This window comes from Lonchura striata, chromosome 3 (genome assembly GCF_046129695.1).
Source record: "Lonchura striata isolate bLonStr1 chromosome 3, bLonStr1.mat, whole genome shotgun sequence".
NCBI lineage: Eukaryota > Metazoa > Chordata > Aves > Passeriformes > Estrildidae > Lonchura > Lonchura striata.
The window spans coordinates 50,563,586-50,583,756 of NC_134605.1; the positions used below are offsets into that span (position 1 = coordinate 50,563,586).

At 41.3% G+C, this 20,171-nt stretch overlaps 1 protein-coding gene across 8 annotated transcripts in view; it reads right to left on the reverse strand.

Moving 5' to 3' along the window:
* The window catches only part of MAP7 (microtubule associated protein 7), a 108,053-nt gene extending 87,882 nt beyond the window's left edge, over positions 1-20,171 (reverse strand). For 3 of the 8 annotated variants that reach the window (XM_021553163.3, XM_021553161.3, XM_021553159.3), the window contains exon 1: positions 9,223-10,078. In XM_021553163.3, coding sequence (XP_021408838.1) covers positions 9,223-9,352 — 130 coding nt within the window. In that variant the 5' untranslated portion in view covers positions 9,353-10,078. Of the gene's footprint in view, positions 1-9,222; positions 10,226-20,035 lie in introns of those variants that run through there. The other 5 variants (XM_021553156.3, XM_021553157.3, XM_031504345.2 and 2 more) reach the window with 4 other exon arrangements.

Sequence of the window (20,171 nt, forward strand, 5' to 3'; positions counted from 1 at the left end):
TCCATCACACTGCCACTCCTGCACTATAAACTAGTGCAAACTCCACTGACATGACATCTGTCTTCAGAAACAGCTCAGATGTGGTGTCTTAGCATACAAGCCAAATTTCACTACTGTAATTTTCACCAGTGCATTTAGTCAGCATGAAGGTGATGAGGCAATTCACTTTGAATAAAGGAAAGAACCTAAAGCCAGAACTGGCTGTGTGAAAGAATGACTTCTTATGTCAAGGGCGGGTAACTGGATAAACCTGCAATTCCAAAACAGCTTTCAGAAAAGCTTCCTGAAGCAGAATTGAGAAACAAGATAGCTTTGTACACTAAGATACAACAGTATGAATCAAGTTCTGTCAGCACTTCTATAATAAGCCTTTCCTGGGCAGGAGTTTAAAATGAAGCTGAAAAAGATCAGGAATTCAATAATAAAAAAAAAACAGCCTGACCTAAGCCTCTTCAGCACATCTAACAAAATGTTCTAGAGTATCGTGAGATTTTAGATCGAGGATCTTTCACTGGGCTTTCAACTGGTCAGACTATCTGCCTAGGGCATCAGCACTACAATTGTATTCTCAGCAATCAAATCAGAATTCAAGTGTCCTACAGAAAACTTAGTTTTGAGAGTTACTTCCTCAATCCTTTTCCTTATTGCCTCCCAGGAGAAAGATGATAAAAATTCTTCCTAATGTTTTCTCTGTCATTGACTATCCTCAGATCTTTCACAGAGCATCCCTATTCTTGATTAGGAAAGAGCACATTTTTAGCACAGCATACCAAGCAATAGGAGGTGAGTATGGCATTATGCTGCAGCAAAGCTCTTCTGAAGACAAAGTTCACCAGCTGGAGCATTTCCTGCAGAGGTGTGCTGTGGCACCAGCCTCATTCCATAGCCCTTCAATGCTAAACAAAAATCCAGTGGCAGAGCACAGAAGAGATCTGTGAGCAGTTGTGCCTTGTGTGCCAGATTGTTGAAGGACAGTTGGTCCTATGTCAGCTTCGGATACAAGAGGAAGGCTCAGAAGAATGTTGACTGAAAATCAATCAACCTCTGTGCAAAGAGCTCACATTAATGGAGGCTCAGACTGGACTGGTGTGAAACAAAAGCAATAAAGACTGATGAGCACATGGCCAGCAACCAAACTACAAATTCAGTCTCTAAGTATATTGAGTCCCTTCTGGGAACTCCAGTACCTTGACCATTTCTCCTGGCTTCTTGATGGTTTTGCATAACTCTCAGAACACGAGGCAGAGAGTCAAATTTCCTAGTAATTAAGCTGATTGTAGATCTGGCCTCCAACATGCACTATCAAAGACCACTTTCTGAGATTAGAGACCAGTTGAAAATCCACAAATGTGAGTTCTAATGGGAAACTCCTGCTTTCCCTGAAGCCATCTCTACAGACACTTGTACCAGAAAATAAAGAGTGCTTCATCTAACCAAATTTTTATTCCTGTGTGATAGGCATCAACTGGAAGACCTCTATAATTTGGAATCTCTGCTATTTGCCACATTTTACATCTCAGCAGATACCTGTGCTTCATTTGTTCCAACTGTTAATTCCAAACCCGGTTTCTTCTTGTTGACAACTGCACAGATAAAGTGCATAAAAATGTGCAGAAATATAGCTAATCCCTGAGAAAAAAACTGTGTTTCCTCCAGAGACCTGAAGTGCAAAACTAGGCTTCAACAGATCTGAAACAAGTGGATGAAAATCTGTTAGTCCAGAATAAAAGGGAACAAAAACTTCAACAGACTATAAAAGGCAATCTTGTACCACCATCCTATTGAAGCTACAGAAGGTATTAATCTTATTCAAAACAACTCAGAGTTCCCCAGCAGAAAAACACGGAGTACAGCTACAGGCCTGTGCCAGTAGTAACAAAACAGTTCAGTTTTCCACTAGTATAGCCTGCTCCAAATCCCTTGTCTTCTCCACTACAACAGGGACACAATTCTGCCTTCTGGAGAAACCTACATCCAGGTTAAGCTGCAGTGACCTGCCTTCTGGAACTTCGTTTACTCTAGCCATTATCAGCAAGTTAATCATTTAAAGGAGAAAGTGAAGCTAGCATTCAAATGGTTCTCCTCTGAAACTGCAGGCATAAAAAGAAAATTTATACCATTTGCATACTACCCCTAGTAATTCCTCCCTTGAACTTGACTAAGCAGTTAAAGCTACATCTATACATTATGATGGGGCTTGGGACAATTTAGTTATTTAATGGCTCTCATAGTCAGACCTATAAATCTCAATAGGAGTTTTATGCAGAATTTAGTAAATGTGATTCCACTCTGCTGAAAAATAAAAATAATTTACTTTGAGCAGCAAGTCTTCAAAGTCCAAATTTTAGAATATTCCCTAATTTCACTTCTGGTATTTAATCTGCACTTTTATTTGCTTATTAAACATTGTCCCTTAGTGTCTCTTACATTCATTACACAAATCTGACCCACAGACAGTGTGTTCACTCAAACCATGCTTCAACTCAATGTATTTAAAACTCCTGAGTTTCAAGTAGTGCTTGGCTGCAAAAACAGTGCACTGTGAGATGCACCTTCAGTGACTGAAGGCAGCTTATTAAAACAGTGCAAATTGCATCCATCGTTGTGGTATTTGTTCTGGAACATTACTGTTGTGGTCTGAGGTTGGGTAGACTAGATTAAATAATACCATAGCATGTCTCACCAAACCAACAAAAAATCCCACATCCACAAATCACTTCTGAAGAGACTTCTGATAATACCTTGAGACTCTTTTGAGATGCTGTCATTCAGAACTATTAATTCTCAAAGAACAGAAAAACAAGGTCTCCAGTTGTAAAGTACAGATTGAATTTAAAGAAGCCTGAAAAAATTAAAAAGGCAGAAAAATTATTCTGTAGGTAGACGAGAAAGCAAAGAACACACAGATGTGAGCTTGTGTAGGAAGAAAAATTATGTACTCCCACTGAATCAGCTGATCCTGGTAATACATAGAGCTCCATCACCACTCATGGCCACAAGCATCGCTCTAGGCCAGTGCTCATTAATTTCTCTGGAGTTCAATATGACAATAGCTTTTCCCTTAAAAAATAAATTCAGACTGCTACATACCTGGGTACAAAGCCAACTTAGAGGGAGTGAACAGATACAGCAGTTTCTGAGCAAGCTTTGCAAACGACAGCAAGAACACAAAGACTCTTGACAAAACCACAATCACAAAAACATTAGGGGACAGAAATGCAACATATTTCTTTTAAAAACATGAGCTTAGCTATTCCCTCAATTTTTCACTGCAAAATAAAAAATGGTAGTACCTAGGTGTGTGTAATGCAGCACAAGAAATCAATTTCTTCTTGCTGTCAACTTATTCCAGAGTGTTACTGTATAAAGTCCTCAAAAGAGTATTATTTGCATATTTTCAGGGAGAAATGAATGCAACAAGACCTCAGAATTTCAGGATTATTGGACAGATCTATCACTTTCCAGCTTTCTCTTTTTCCCCCATAAGAAACGGCCATGAACCTACATTTTCTTTACATTTACTTTCCACACAGAATCATATACCAAATTCCAGGCTTTTAAAGTCACTACTTTTACAGAGGTAATTATGAATAGGGAAAAACTCCACTGCTTCCTATCAATCTTTCATGAGTGGCGTTTCTTATACAAAAGCTTTCTTGAGAGTTATCTGAAATGAACTGAACACCAATCTTTTTGCAACTTCAACAAGCACCCTGTCCTGCAAGCACAGTAGTCAAAGGTTGCATCCTGTTCTTATCACCTGCTGAACACAGTGATCATTTAGATCTTGGTTGAAATAACCCCAATTACTTACAAAAGCTATTTTGCAAAATTCAGACTTTCCTTAAAAGGGATTATCCTAGTTCACATACCAAGTTCAACTGAATGCACTTTAACAAGTAACTTGAAACTTTCAAACCTATCATAATTGTATTTTTTTTTTTTACTTTTTACTACACTGAGTACACCATCAATGTACTCAGTGTCAAGTATGCTCCCTGAGCCCATGAATAGACCACAGGCTGTTTCCCCCCCGGCAAAATGTAGTCACCAAAAGAACTGAACACAATCCTCCAGAATCAGCAGTGGAAGCCTCTTCTCACAGGGCTGAGCTAGAAGTGCAAGATGATTCTCACCCAGCACAGATAAGCACTGTCAGTAATCCCAGCACACACTTTGATGAACAGGCTGTGTTACAGCACAAGCCAAGTCCTCAGACCTTGGACTTTCTGAAAGCCAGAGGGACTGAACAAATCTGATTTGCTCCACTGGTCTGTAGACACATTCCCTGCTGCCCCCCAGACTTCCAGTTTAGTCTCTTTGCTTTACTGCTTATAAATTATTTCATGTTAGGATCTCTCTGTCATGGTTAAAAATTGAATGCTTCCTGGTACCTGGCACCTACAGCTATGACTGGGGAGTCCCTACAAAGAGGCAGCAGTTTCCTGAAAAAAAACACAAGTTCCTTTTTATACCCTGAACAGCTACACTGTAAGCAATGAATGTAGGGCTTTTTAAAGAATGTACCTCATAGAAGCTTTGAGAGGCATTTTAAAAGACCTCATTGGAATCTACAACTGCCTTGTGAGGGGAAGAGGAGGGGCAGATACTGATTTCTATGCTGACCAATTACAGGACCGGAGGGAATGGCCTGAAGTTGTGTCAAGGGAGGTTTAGGTTAGAATTACAAAAAGGTTCTTCACCTAGATGGTGATTGGGCACTGGAACAGGCTTGCCAGGGAAGCAGTCACAGAACCAATCCTGATGGAGTTTGAAAAATGTTTGGACAACACTCTTGGGCACATAGTGTGATTCTCACATATGGTCCTGTGATGGTCTAGGAGATGGACTCAATGATCCTTGCGGGTCCCTTCCAAGTCACCTTTTTCCTGTAATTCTGTAAATAAATGTCCAGAAGAATCACAGATACTTTTGGACCCCTCTTCTCCTGGCCTTGGCTAGCAGAAAGAAAGGAAGTGCACAGAAACATGAGCAGAACTCACTGGAAGGTGCAGGACACCAGAACACACTGTCCAGATTCTCAACCCTGCCCCTTTATACAACCAGCATCAAAATGAGAATTAGTTTCCTTCCCTTTCCTTCCACTCGCTTTGCCTCAAATGCAGATGGGAAAGATAAGGCTATGCATTGTCAGAAAAACCTCCAGATTTTGTTAAGCCAGTTCATCAGCCTTTAACAATTGTTCAGTGTTTTGCCCCAAACAAACAGGTCAGCCTCCTAACCAGCACCAAGAGGCCCCATTGAGAACCAGCATCCCAGGCAGTTTTGCTGGTTTAAAGTGTGGCGAAAGCCAGAAACTGCTGTCATTCTGGATCCTGCCTGAGGCACAGACTCTGCAGCGTGGGATAAAATTACACTTCCACACCCCATGCAATACCTGTTTTGTAAGTATAAAGTTTCAGTTTCCAGGACTGTCAGCTTAATGCCCTTGAAGATGCCAAGTTCCCTTTTCTTTCAGGTATCTTAAGTCTGCTTTGGGTATAGACATACAGTAACAGACAACAACTGAATTAATAGTTAGACAATCTGAGTCTAAAAAAATATATATATGTTTCACTAATACATGCAGAACATGTGACTAAGCACCCAAACAGTTATGATAGAAGAAGTCTCCTCCATCCCTCTGGAAGAACAAAACTTTCATCTGAAATGAGCAGTATGCACAAACATTACCAGCCACACAACAGTGGCAAAACCTGCTGGTGATCACTAACATCACTGTCATTCACCAAAGGACTGGAAAAAGCCCTTCTCTTGTTTTCAAGATGACAAAGAATCAGTGCTACTGTTCAGAAAACTAAGGCATGTACGTCTAGCTTTGTATTAGCAATACCTCACACATCAGATTAGAGGTACCCTCCCTTGATCAGTTTTAAATGAGCAGGATGGTGAAGGATTCCACAGCTAAATTGAGACTTTTCATTAATTTGTCACAAATGTCATAATTATTTCAGTTAAGTAATCAAATCCATAACCCAGAAAGATGAGCATTGCTTTTCCAGATTCATCAAGTGATCGTTTTAGAAACACATTATCAACAGTTGATAAGGTCCTCCTCCTAAGAGGAAGGAGAGGAGGCATCACTTTAAAATTTCATAAAACTGAGTAAGGTTTTAAGACTACATACAAAGAGAACAAAACTAACAGAGCAGAGGAGGGAAATCCTCTAAGGCAGATCAAATTATTTGTGCCTGAATTCAAGGAATTGCTGAAGCTGAAGTTAAGTACAGGTATCCATCCTGTGTGTGAAACACTAATCCACTCAAAGTATTTATGTACAGAACCACATATACACATTCTCTTCAGTCACAGAAACAATATCTGTTTTACTGCAGGACTGCAGGAAAGCTGGTAACAAAACCAAAACCCAATTCAAGTGCAGAATAAGCTTCTGTAAACCTATAGAAATTGTATTTGAAGAGTGCACTATGTTGCAAAATTCCTGTATGTTATAACAGGGAAAGAGAATAAATACTGTTAACAAAGGTAACAATTATTTTCAATATCCTTTTTTATTTGCACTCTTCTACTTACACAACAGGATCTCAAGACCCTGAAATTGTGGGTGCCATACAGACCTATAACAAATACGCAGGTCTTGTCCCAAAGGCAAGAGGAAGAAAGGAAGTTAAAATATTTGTTGAAAAAGCACTAAGCACAGTTCACATCAAAGCAAGGAAACATCAGGAGCACACTGCTATAAAGGTCACTGTGTATTTTTAATATCTCCAACATTGTCATTATTTGTTTTCACTGAAGAAACAAACTCATTTTGCCTACCAGACTCCTCCAATTACAATGAAGACAGACAAGCAAAGGAATGGCCAATACTAAAATAAATTTACAGTAAACCTCATGAAGGCCAGCCACTTTAAGATGCATATAAACATTTGTTTCCCAGATCAGAAAAACTCTCATAGAAAGTCTAATCAAGCTTTAGTTTTCTGAGAAGACCTCAACTATGAAAATATTGATTATTTTAGATCTTGTGATGATATTCAAATACTCTTAATGGAGGAAGGAACTTCTTTATTTTGGAGTATCAGATCCATTAAAGGCCTCTTGGGTTTTAAACTGCTGTACAAAGACGGGTCCAGCATGATAACAGAAACTGCAGATGAAGACATTTAGCCCTTCTCCCACAAAGATGACCCAGACTTAGAATATGCTAGAGAGAAAAAAAAATTAAACATCTCAGTAGCTGCAGGTGCTTGCTGAGCAAAAACAACAGGTAAAGAACTAAGAAAGGCAAACCCTGTAAAGAAGCAAGAGAACAAGAGACACTAAAGATTCACTAAAGCCCATGTGAGTTCATCACCCAGAGCTGCACTTGGTACCAGGAGAGAGGAACAGCACCCTGAGTACACGAATTCTCCATCACCCACATTCCAGCCAAACCCACATAATGACTGATAACATTCAAATGCACAGACAGGTATTCACCCACAGGTATCACTGTGCACATCGTGCACTGATCTAGAGAAACTATGTGATATCTTCAACATTTAGTAACATGAAAAGCAAATTAATATCATTCCAGAATATTTTGTACCATTTCCTATATTATTTCTCACCAGGAGTAGTCAAGGTAAGCTAAATTTTTTTTTATCTTCTTGGAACTGCATGAACTTGTTTGTTGTTATCTGTGCTGCTGTTCACATACATCTGCTTACATTTCACAGCACCAAGAGAAAATAAAGGAATAATCAAAAATCAAATCTCAGTTAAAACAAGACAGACAAAGGATAAGCACATCTGTATAGCTCCTGCAAGTAGAAAAGAGTAGCTAAGTCAACAAACTGTGGGGAAACTAGCAGTGCCATTGAACAAAACCAGGCAAATTATTGATTTTTAGCTTTATGGATTGTTGACTCTGGAAGTGATCCAGCGGGTGATAAAGGAAAGTAATATGCTTCTTAAAACATTAAGAACTCAACCTCACCCTAGAGTTTGGACCTCCATTTTATATGGGCAGTTTCAAATACACAGAAGAGCAGGTAACTGTGTATACAAAACCCTAACATAACAAGGATATTAAGAATGACTAGCAATGTATATTCTATCATGAAGCTCTAACCAGATTTTTACCATTCTGAGGTAAAAAAAAAGTACAAGCTGCAAACTCAAAAAACTCCCACAAACAAAACCCAAGTTTTGAATGAACTTGTTTGTAAAAGCTACCAAGCTAGCTACCTCTTTCCTTCAGAAAAAGAAAATAATCAGTTAGTTGTAAATTATTCAGATCTAATAAATACACATACTAAAAATTTGCTATTTAAATGCTTTCAAGCCTCTCCCGTTACATGGTAGAATGGTAATAACTGAAATTTAAAACAGTGTCTTGAGGCTACAAACATCTGTTTTGTAAACAAAACCTGGTACAATCCACCCCTTCCCTCTGCCCCCTCAAAAGGAGGGCTCATACACATAGAACCACTTAAAGACAAAAAAAAAAAAAAAATTACAGTCACAATTGTAAGTAGCAGGATCCCTGCCAGACTAAAAGTGTTTAAATACTAGGATCCATGTAGGAAGTAGGAATGAAATTATACAATGCAGACAGTGGCTACCCAGGCTTGACAGACCTGCTATAAATCAATGGCCATCAGCATCCCTCTGCTACCACTGTTTACCTACTTTAAGCACCATAAATATTTTTCTTTAACAATTGTTGGGTTTGTGTTTTCTGTTCAATATTGTTGTCAGGCAAAAAGTCAGCATATTAGAACAATGTGTATTTTTCTATATTCTGCCAAAGGCACACTGCCCCTCCTGCACAGGAGTGGAAGTATAGACAGTTTCACATTGTCTTTGGCAAAGCTGTCTTCTATAACAGGAGGGCATTGCATTCTGTACTCTCCAAGCCTTCCCTTGTTTTTAACAGTTATTTACCCAGACTGTAAACAGAAGTCAAAGTAAACACACAGAAACTCACTCATATATTTCTGATGCAGGACCATTATCCCTACCAGAAGAAACATGATTAATAACTAAAAAGTATTGTTTTCTTCATAGCCAAAGCAGCTGGTTGCATAACAAGCCGGGGGATTTAAGTACATCTATCCTGCACAGCACATTTGTGAGTGCCAAACTGCACCAGTCACTTACAGACTCTCTGTAGCACACAGAAGAGCTAATAAAACACTGCTGTGCATCATATCCCACAGGCAGCCCTGATTACACTGCAAAACAGCAACGTACCTTTCAGTCTCATGGAATTCCCATTTTTTTGCTGCTCATCCTCTTCATTAATGGTGAATAAACCTGGGGGATTTGGCCTGGCACTTTTCTTCAGTCTCTCTTGTCGGAGGGCAGTAGTTGAACCAGGCATGTTGCTGTTGCCTTCTGCTTATTAAAAAAAAAGTAAGAAACTCCAGCCCCTGATTAGCCACTAGCTGCAAGGCTGTCTGTTCATTTGAGCACTTGTAACAGATCCCCTATGGATAAGCAGTATGCAAACAGCTGACAAATACCAACATCTAGTCGACAGCGAAAGGCTTGCAGTTGTTCCCCTCCTTGAAGAAAAACCCTAATTAAAGGCACATTGGTTTGGATGCTGCTTTTTGCCGTCTTAACCTGTTCAGTCAGAGATCCCAGCCCACAGCTCCAGGTTCCTTGCAGCAGCACCTTCTTCCAGCTCCAGCACACTAAAATATTCAGCACGCAATACAAGAGGAGAAAATTTGATACGCCGCTGTTAACAGTTGCCCTGACAACACGGACACATCCTAATCAAAGGAGGGTCTATGAGTGCTGTCTCCTCAGCTGCGGCGAGCCGGCCTTGGGAACGCTGTCTCCTGCCCGCCTGCGGAGAGCTGGAAGCACCTCGGCAGCAGAGGCTGCTCCTTCCTCCTCTCCAGGCAGCGAGAATGGAGCTGCGGTTGCACAAGCAGATGAGCACGGAGTGAAAAGAAGCCTGGAAGGCTCCAGGCATGAACCTGCTTTTTGCTCAGCTCCTCTGCTTATTCATGTTTAGAAATTTTAGCTTAACCTAAAACAATGAGGATGAGTCCTCTTGTGTATTTGCATGTGCTGGGTGTCGTGTGTGCCACCGCCCCCCCACCCCCTTAATCACCTTCCTATGCAGTACATACCTTTTGCATTAGGAATGCATACACCCACAATTACAGGCAGGTGTTGGAACATTCTTTTCCACATGTGAAAACGCAAAATTAAGAATTTCTAGCTTGTGTGGAAAACACAAGGCAAAAAAATTCTGAAAATCCTGTACCATGCCATTAGTTTTACAGCACCAACCTTTACCACACACTATGCAAAATGACCAAAGTCCAAACAGTCCAGGTAGTTTTAGTTAATTGATTTCCCTCATATGCTGGCATTCTGGATTTTCTTTAGCCGTTTACAACACAATGCTTGCTCACAAGTTTTACAGTCTGAATATTTCATCCTTCACAGCTGCAAATGCCACTATGGAATATGCTGGATCTTCACCTGAGAGATACCTCATTCTTCATCCATTTCCACCTCAATTCAATGTGTGCTCACCATTTCAAAATGCTACCACAGAAAAACTGCCAGCTTGAATCACTCTATAATTTTAAAAGGACATTATTTTTCCTCACTTCAGGGTTGTTTTGTTTTGGCTAGTTTTTAATTTGTTTGTTTTTTAAGGGAATCTTGATGTAACCTGATCAGTCACCACAAGATGGCACAGACATTAGCTGACAAGTCTGTAGGTGGCTCATTGAAAACTGAGAGTATATGATCACCTCAACAGCACAGATAACAAAACTGAAGAAGGGTCAGAATTTATGACATGAACTATGCTGACTGCCACAGTAGCCTGGGATGCTCTTTATAGAGAAATCCTGGATCATGCTCAGTTGGCAGGATAGCTCTGTTCTTGCACATCTCAGGCTCATGAGCCAGGATCACAGCAGATCGAGAAGAACACAGCACCACCTGAAGGCTCAGCTGCACTGTTCTTCCCTCTCCAGCACAGCCACAAAATATCCAACCAAAACAGAAGCATTTTGCAGGATCAAGCCCAGAGCCCACCTCTAGTATGCATTTCCTCCTGGCTACATGCTGCCTCTTGGCTACACCTTGGACTCTGGGCGTATACGGAAGCTTCACACGATGACATCTGTCTGCAGTTAGAGACACTTTGTACTACAGGGTGTGGACAAAAGAGTAAAGAATAAAGCTCTAACACAAGCTGCTCTTTGGCTCAGCAATTTGTCTTCTGGCATTTATACAGGCACTACTACTTTATTCCATAAAGAGAAATAGCTTCATTCTTCAAACCTCATCTACCTAATGCCTCCCACAAACACAACAGAACACACATATTTACAAACAATACATAACACACATATTTACAAACAATACATAACACAAACACACAAACAGAAGGTGGACAGTAGTTGGTGCCATCTTTTTTCATACATGCCAAGACTTGCGAACAGAACAAAAGTAATAGAAAACAATATTTATATGGCAGCTTCATTAAATATTGCTCCACCCCCTTTCACTGCTTTAAGTAAGGATTTCTACCCTTTAAAAAATTGTTTCATCACCTTTGATTAGAAACTTCTTAAACAGGCATTTCAAAACAAGTAAGAACACAAAAAGATACACCTGACTGGAGCAGCTTCCCAGCTTACAGGTATGTTGACTGCTTCAGCATGTCCATTTCCCTATTACTGAAGGAGTCATGCAGAACAGCTACAGGACTGAGAATTACTTCCTTGGTCCTTGCAGGATCCCCCACACCCACAGGACTGACTTGCCTTCCATACAAAATGTGGCAATAACCCAAGTTTGATGTTCCAGGGGCTGGTGCAGATGGATTGGGGCAATGACACACAGGCAACTGAGGTGTTAGCACACTTTGCTTCCTGTTGACTTACTAATGCAGAGGTGACAGAGGAAAAGTATCAACAGCACATTCAGCTAACACAGCAAGATTTTATTTCAAGGTCCCCATGGTTAAAAACTATGCCAGCTGACAGCATGTTTCCAATTGCCTAATGAAATGCAACCTATTACATATAAAAGACACCCATTATAATAAAAAACCCTCATAACTTTAGGCACTTGGGCATTTTTTTTTTCTGAAAAACATTCCTAAAATACCATTAAACATACATTAAAGGTACCAGCACTGCATAAGAGACTGTACTGACAACCCCCCTTCCTTAATCCACTAGTTTAGGGAAGAAAAAGAAGCTCCTGAGGTATTTCTAGCAGGAAAGCTTTGCTTATTTCAGCCTTGTCTCATCTACGTGGGAGCTTCTATACGAAAACTGGGATGAAAGCAACATTTCCCTGAGGGAACAAAGGGATGGATAATTTTAGGAACAACGCTGTTAAACACTTAAGGAAAAAAAAAAGACAAATCAAACAATTTTCTTACATAAACCCTATTATTGATTCTTTCCCCCCCTCTAACCATTAGTCATCCTGTGTATTAAAACAATCACAGCTGTGCTCTCTTACTGAAGGAGTAAGATTCTTTCAAGAGAAGGAGTGAGGGCAACTGTATCTTGAGGGCACCGGGTCATTCATGAGTTTTCCTTTTTACAACACCTGCAAACTGATTATCAGACAAACCATTACACTTAAACACACCCACTGGATTCTATAGGTATAATTACCTGCACAAAACATCATCTGATATGCAGCAGTCTTTAACAGCAGCTTGAATAAGAACTATTGGGACACTAATATCATGATATGGGAAATGTAAATATTTATGACAACACACTGAGAGATGTTTCTGCTTTACCATCAGGTATTTAGACTTGATATATTTACCTATGAAAAGGAAGTTGAAGCCAGTCATCATGGATGAACTGCAGATTTGCCATCTTCTTTCATTAACAGGATTATTTAATTCCCTGTAAAACTATCCAAACTGTCCATGAAGCTCATTACTGTGATTTAGAGTATTATGAATTGCACATAACTTTACATTCCACAGCCACTACCTTGTGAATGCTTCCCCTCAACTTGCATGTATTTGTATCAAGAAATAGATCAAAAAAATATATTATTTTAGCATACATTCCTTTACAGATTGCCTCTATTTCACTGTTATTTCTGATTTTCTTACAACTGCAAGACTCAGGGCAAGGTAGGTATACATCTTGTATTTTTATGACAAGAAAGGATATAGAATTTTGCTTTGATATTTATGTTTTCCCTGCATTAAACAATACGGTTCTATTGGGAACTAGGTTTCAAATGTTTATTTCCTGGAAAAAAAAAGTCAGGAAAATTCAATTAAAATCTCCCACCCTGTTCTGCAAAAACATTACAACAAGAAAACTTCAATGTACCTAATCATCAAAACACACAAATAATATTTTGTATAGATTTTCATATTTTCAATATTAGCATCTGTATCAAAAGCTTTCTCTATGAACCCATTTAAAAATAGGCACTGCTATACAATATCTCAAATTTGAAGGGATCCCTAAAGATCATTAACTCCAACTCCCTATCTCTCACAGGAATATGCTGGAATACAAATACACAAACTAAACTCCAAACTCAATCTATTCCTAGTTTTCTTCAGGAGTCATGTGTCTGTCTTTACTTTCTACTTCACTAGGTTTTAAATCAGAAAGTCAGGCCTAAAAATGGAGAAAGTAGGGCTTTTATTTTTTCCCTACTCATATGAAAAAACAGCTATTTAGCTGTTTATCCAGCATTAAAGGACTGGAAACATCCTTTTCTATGCCATTTAAATCTAGGATAAAAACTAGCCTTAAAAAGGCAGGCAGGATTCATCCCCACACCTCATGTTGTATTTTTCTACAGTTCACTTGGAAATAGCCAAAATGGCCATTGTATCAGAAAAAACACTTTCTTCCATTAAGTCAACCACTCTCTCACACACCTAATTTTTTCCACTGCTGCTCTCTATTTTCTCTTCCTTTTACCTCTTGTTTTCCAAAACCAACACATAATAACCTTGTCTTTATAGAGGTTTCTAAGTTTCTCATCAAAGATCTAAGGCCTCACTTTTACGTACATGATAATAAAGGACCAGCCAATTATTTTTACTGCAGTAACTGAATTGTTTTTAAACAACTTCAGTTGTTCAAAACAACTGTTTATATAAACATCAGATATAATAACTTATTATTTTTGCCTTCTAGGAAGGAAGAAAAAATGCCCCTTGAATTAATCAGTAAGAATATAAAATGCTAGAGAATAAGAAGGAAAACCTTCTTCCCAGTTTGCTGTCCCTCTGACACACACAGTGCCATACACTGGACCAAGGGCTGTTAAGAGCTCCTCAGAAGTGACTAGATAGAAGGTAAGTGTTAACTGTTTCTCCTCCTGCCAAAGAAATCTAAACCTGTGTGCATTTCCATGCATAGAAAAAATTTAGAAGGCTGGAAGCCCTACCCTATTTCAGTCAAACTCACTCATCAGCACAAAAAGGCACATGAACATGAGGAACTCAAGAACTTAAAGAGTCTCATCATTCAAAAACACTTTCCACATATACACACCAATAAAACAATCAAATACAAGACTTACATTAACAAGTCTGTCACATATTTTAATTAAATTGATTTGCATAGCATGACTAATTATAAACATTGCACAAGGCACACCATGATGAATCAAGAACATGTTTGATCACTCTTAGTCAACACTCTTTATTTATATATAACAGAATTATGTTGGATAAGACTCTATAGTAGAATATTTCATGTAACTTCAAGCAATGGTCAGTTAAATAAGGAAAGGTAGCAAGGAATTGGGAGTTCACAGGACAGTAGCAAACAGGAATTTAGTAGAAGACAGAAGTTATGAATTCTAATTGCTCTACAACTAATAGCCAGGGCAATGTTGTCACTGCTTCTGTCTGTAAAAAAAAAAAGAAAAAAAAAGCTTATTTTTTAAAATACCTGGGTTTAATACATGTCAAGAGAACCAAGCATTTGTACAGCACTCAAAATTAAGAACACTTATGTACATACTAAGTTTTCAGTAGAAATGAATACTTCAAAGACAAGGCTCCAAGCTTTTTCACAGAAACACGGACATGACAGAAAAGGAACTGTGCTAAGACCAAATTAATTTTTTTTTTCATTGTTGTGTTACTGGCATTAGTATCTGTGAACTGTGTTAATTACCAGTGCTTTCCTGACATCTTAGTTCCCAACATGATTCTTAAGAGGATGACCAAGATTTCTGGACTTTTAGATAAAAGGGAGCTTCAGATAAAAAAAAAGGAATATTTTGAGACATCAGTACTTTATTTTTTCCCTCACTAGTCTCAGAGTGACTCTCCTTCTGGAGCACATATCATTCCATCATCTCTCTGAAGAAACTCATTGCTAACAAGAGTCAGGGTTTCTAACTCCATTTATTTGGACAGCAAGGCAGCCTAGTCCTGCATGTCATCTTAGCAGACAACTTACGGTTATTTCCCTTGAACTCTGACAGATCTCCTAGAATACATATTTTCAAGCTTTGTCCCTAAAGCCTATTTGTTTGCATTAAAGAAAATATGGCATGACTTCAGAACCAACACTAAGGGAGAGCTGCAGAATTAAACCTGAACAGTTTCACAAATACACAATTTCTCATGCATGTGTAAGGCAAAAAAGAACATTACACACATAGCCTTTTCTGCCATAGTTCTTGGAAAGCCACTATATCTCTCTAATAGAAGTCACATAGAGGGGATCCCCTCCCTGAAGGAAGGACAGATACAGAAGGAGAGTTAGCACAACAGCAGCAGCATACTGTGGCTTGTATTGTGGATGTAGACTTACACATGCATTTTTCAAGTGGAGAAAAAAGTATGTTGTTGCAAGATAAATAATTGCCTCAATTATGCAAATACTGTATCTGATCATTTAATTACTTTTAACACCACAAACAATTTTCAGCTCTAAAGTATTAAATTTGTTTATCTGGGATAATAATAAATCATGCAAATAAAATATTAGACATCTCAGTACTGTAAATTTACATTTTGCAGTTTGAAACAGCACATACACAAGTACAGCTTTCAAAATTAAGCCCCAAAAAAATGCATATTACTTTAACTAAATTAGTAAAACTTCTCTTTCTGTATTGGAAATATGCATAAGCCAGCTGTTTGACCATCACCTAGCAGGCTTGATTCTTCATAAACTCTTTTTTTTAGTGGCAGTGCTTGGCTTTGGGGCTTTTGTGTGGCTGTGTGTGTAGCATTACTATGATTTTGAATTTTTTTTGGGGGGGTGGATTTCTTTAGACAGGGCTGGGTTTTTGTTGTTGAGTTTATGTTTCTTGTGGTTTGTTTCACACATACTTTTTTTTTTTTTTTAACACTAGTAATGCTGGGTGTAGGTGGGTGGAGAAAGACAGCCTGACTCCTATTACACGATAAGCACACAGAATGGCTCGTTCAAACTTTTCCATAGTGTGTAGTCCTTGCACAGACATTATTTGACCAATCAGAGATACCCGGACACAGTACTTGAACAGCTTTCTAAAGTTGAGGGACGGCTTCTATGAGGATTTCAACCTAAATTTAATTTAGTTGTATCATTTTCATTCCACCAGGTACTGGTAAATCTCAGTCTCTGTATATTCAGTACTGCCTCAAAAATCGTTAATGTGGAACCAAAGACATAATCATAGGCTCTGATACACAATTTCATAGTTTGAATAGGTTTTCATCAGAGGGGCGGTGGCAACAGAAGAAATGCAGATACACGATTTATATATTAAAAGACAAAGGATTCGCACTGTGCTAACGTTTAGATAATCACGGATGGAAATTAGGGCACGCCCACCACACACAAGCATCGACACTCGCAGCGCTTTTGAGCACACGCCCTCCCGGCGGTCCCCGTTTCCCCGCGCCTGGCGCTCCCGCAGTCCCTGCTTGCGGAGCTGACCCTCGGGCGGTACCGCAGCCTGTGCCGAGCACCGCCACATCCCCCGCTGCCGGGGATGGGCACGGGCAAGGTCCACCCCTCCTCTGGCCACAGTGACCAGCTGCACCCGGCAGCTCCCCTTGGAAAGGGCATGAACCGCCTGAGCCGGCCAGAGAGAGAAAACCCGCGTGTCACAACACCGTCGTGTAAATTCTCCCCAGCAAAACACGTTGGAACCGCTGGGAAAGAGCCACGAGAACCAGAGCAAGCCTTCAACTCCCAGCCACTGTATGCTTTCTGCACTTTTGTATTTTCCCTAATAATTTATCTATTTGTTAGGAAAAAAAATATACACAGCAAGATAAAATTTGATTTAGTCTCAGATGGAGAAAATACCAGGATAAGCAAGCAACAGATATAAAAGCAGTGAAAAAGTGAACACCTCAAGTTTTCAGCTTTCACAAGCCACCTGGCACTGACATGATTTAAAGGGCAGATTTGTTTTGATGCTAAAAGTACAGAGTAATACGAAGCTCACTTAGAAGAAAGAACTACAACAGTACACGCAAACACAGCATTAAAGTTTCTTTGCAACATTGCAAACACACAGTTCTCTCTCTGGTATCCCAGAGCTTGAGCAAATTGTTACCTGTGCACAGAGCTGGCTAAGGCAGCCCAGAGCACGCATGAGGAACACTCACAGGCAGAGACATGCCTATGTTTATGGATGGGCAACCATAAAATTAGGTGCCTCAGAAGCTTCTCCATGTGGTATTCCCCACAAGAGGGCCCCTCTCATCTCAGGAATCACTGAAGAGCTTGTTACCATTATTAGATGCTCGAGTAGCTACGACTGAAAAAATCTAACTGGTGTAACTTAGTATATCCCCTGAGCACTGTACTCACTTGCCATCTATACATTTATGAATGGCAGAATAAAAAAAAAACCACCACCTTCACCCTGGGGTAAATGGCTTGAGTGCAGCAGATTATCTGCCAATAAAGAGAGCCACTTATAACATCTCTCTGCAACACCCTGGTGGTGACGTTGAAGTTTTCCCCAGGATCAGCCCTGAAAGTCCATGTGTGTAGCCACAGAAGGCAAGGAAAGAAACAAACCAGCCACGCACCACAACACACACAGAGCTTTGTTTTTTCAACAGAGGCAGTAGTTTGACCGGTAGCTAATTTCACCAAACACAGATGGGATGTTGACCTTCCTGAGGAGCCGGATCCAGACACAGGTGTTCCGCTTGCGGAGCAGATTACAGCCAAAGCCATCTGCATCACCCTCCCTAGGCACACACATCTGCTTGCTTATGGATGGACCAAAAAGCCACGGAGCTTGATGTGCTTTGAGGTTGTTCCTGTTTGTGAACCCCTGTGATAACTAAAGAGACCTAAAAAGATCTCAAGCAGCCAACAAATGTCACAGAAAAGCCTCACAGTTAAACTTCACAGAAGTTTAACTCTGACATCTCACTCACTAAGAAGTTTCAAATTAACTTTGACAGCATGAAGTAATTTAAATTTGAAATACTCAAGAACTTATACAAGCAGATCCTTTGGTCTACAGATGTCCCAATGAATAAAAGTTCAACACATAAGCTTGAAATGAAACTATAAAGGAAGTTCAGAATAAATCTAGGCACGTAAGTCCTTTTAAAACAGAACATATGCAAAATACATGTCACCTGTTGGCTTGATTCTAGTTTTGGTATGTAATTATAAAAAGACTGATAATCCAGTTAAAAATAAATAAAAAAAAAAAAAACACATCAGCAATGTAAGGTAGAGAACTGGAAAAGAGTTTGTTAGAAATTACTTCAAAAAACCTGTCAGTTCTTGCCATGGAAAGTGAAGTCAATGTGGTTGCAAACTCTGAAACACATAGGTATACATATGCACATCCTTTCTGAAGCTGAACTTTAGAGAGATACCTGGGAGAGACTTGTAAGGATTTCTGAGCTATATTCTATACTTCTAAGTCTAATGAAGACAACACTTGGATGAGTCTGCCCACAGTCATTGCTTGTGACTGCATGTCTGCATTACATAAAGTATGTATTAAAAATATTATACCGAGAAAACACAATCCATCAGCCAACAGCCATATGGCCTATACATATGCTGTTTTCATACAAAAACTCACTGTTTCATTCAGAGATAAATCTGGACTTATGTTAGAGAAGGACTAGCAAAGGGTCAGTGGAATGGGACTGGGGAGGACGGTAAAAAAGGAAAGGACTGAAAGTTAGACCCATACTTCACAGTCCAGCAAGCAGCAAAAGCAAACAGCATTGCTCCTACAACAGCGATACAGCGGTCGATCCGCTTGCGTAAGCCAAAATCTCCTCCCTGCACCCTCCTCACCCTTAGGGCCAAAATAAAAGCGAGTTAAAACGGTCTCGCAGTGCATCCCTCCTTAGAGGAGACGCAAGGACATCTCCCCGCTTTCTCCGTAGGAAAGAAGGGCTCGCAACAGCCCGTCACTCGCACGCAGCCAAACCCCGGGGCCCCGCAGCGGGCCTCGCTCGGCAGGCGCCGGGGCGCTGCCACCAGGTACCTTGACCCTGCCGAGCCGTCCCTCCGCCCTCGCCGGGGCTCACCCCGTCCCCGTTAGCAGCGTTTCGCGGCTGTCCGCCCACCCTTACTGCCGGAGCTCGGCGCTACCTCAACCCGGCTCAAAGCCCGCAGCCCGGCGGCCGCCCCCTCCAGACCCCTTCCCCGCCGGGCGGCTCCGCGCCCCGCGTCAGCCCCGCCGCCGTGCGGGCGCTCCGCGGCACCCCGAGCCCCTGGAGCGGAGCCTTCCGAACGACCGGCGGCGAGCCGGGAGCGACGGCGCGGCCCCGCCGATGCCCCCGCGCGGGGTCGGGAGGGGTCTCGCCGCTACGGCGGGCACGGTTCGGGCACGCCGACCCCCCGCTGTCCCCGGCCGGGCGGCGGCGGTGCCCGGAGAAGGCAGCCAAGTGCCGCACGGCCGCGGAGCGCCCCCGCACCTGTTGCGGGCGAGGCCGCCGCCGGGCCCGCCGCGCCGCCGCTCCGCACGGCGCCCGCCCGGGAGCGCGGGGCCGCCGCAGCCCAGGCGGGCCGCTCCGCTCCGCGCCGCTCCGCGCCGGCCGCCCGCCGCCCCGACCGGCCCGGCCGCTGCTCACCTGCGGGCCGCCGGCGCCCGCCGCTCCTGCCCGCGGCCTCCGCCATGTCTCCTCCTGCTCGCCGAGCGCGGCTGCTCCGCCCCGCGGCTCCGCGGCCCGGGGCAGGTGAGCGCCACGTCCCCCGCCCCCGCCCGCG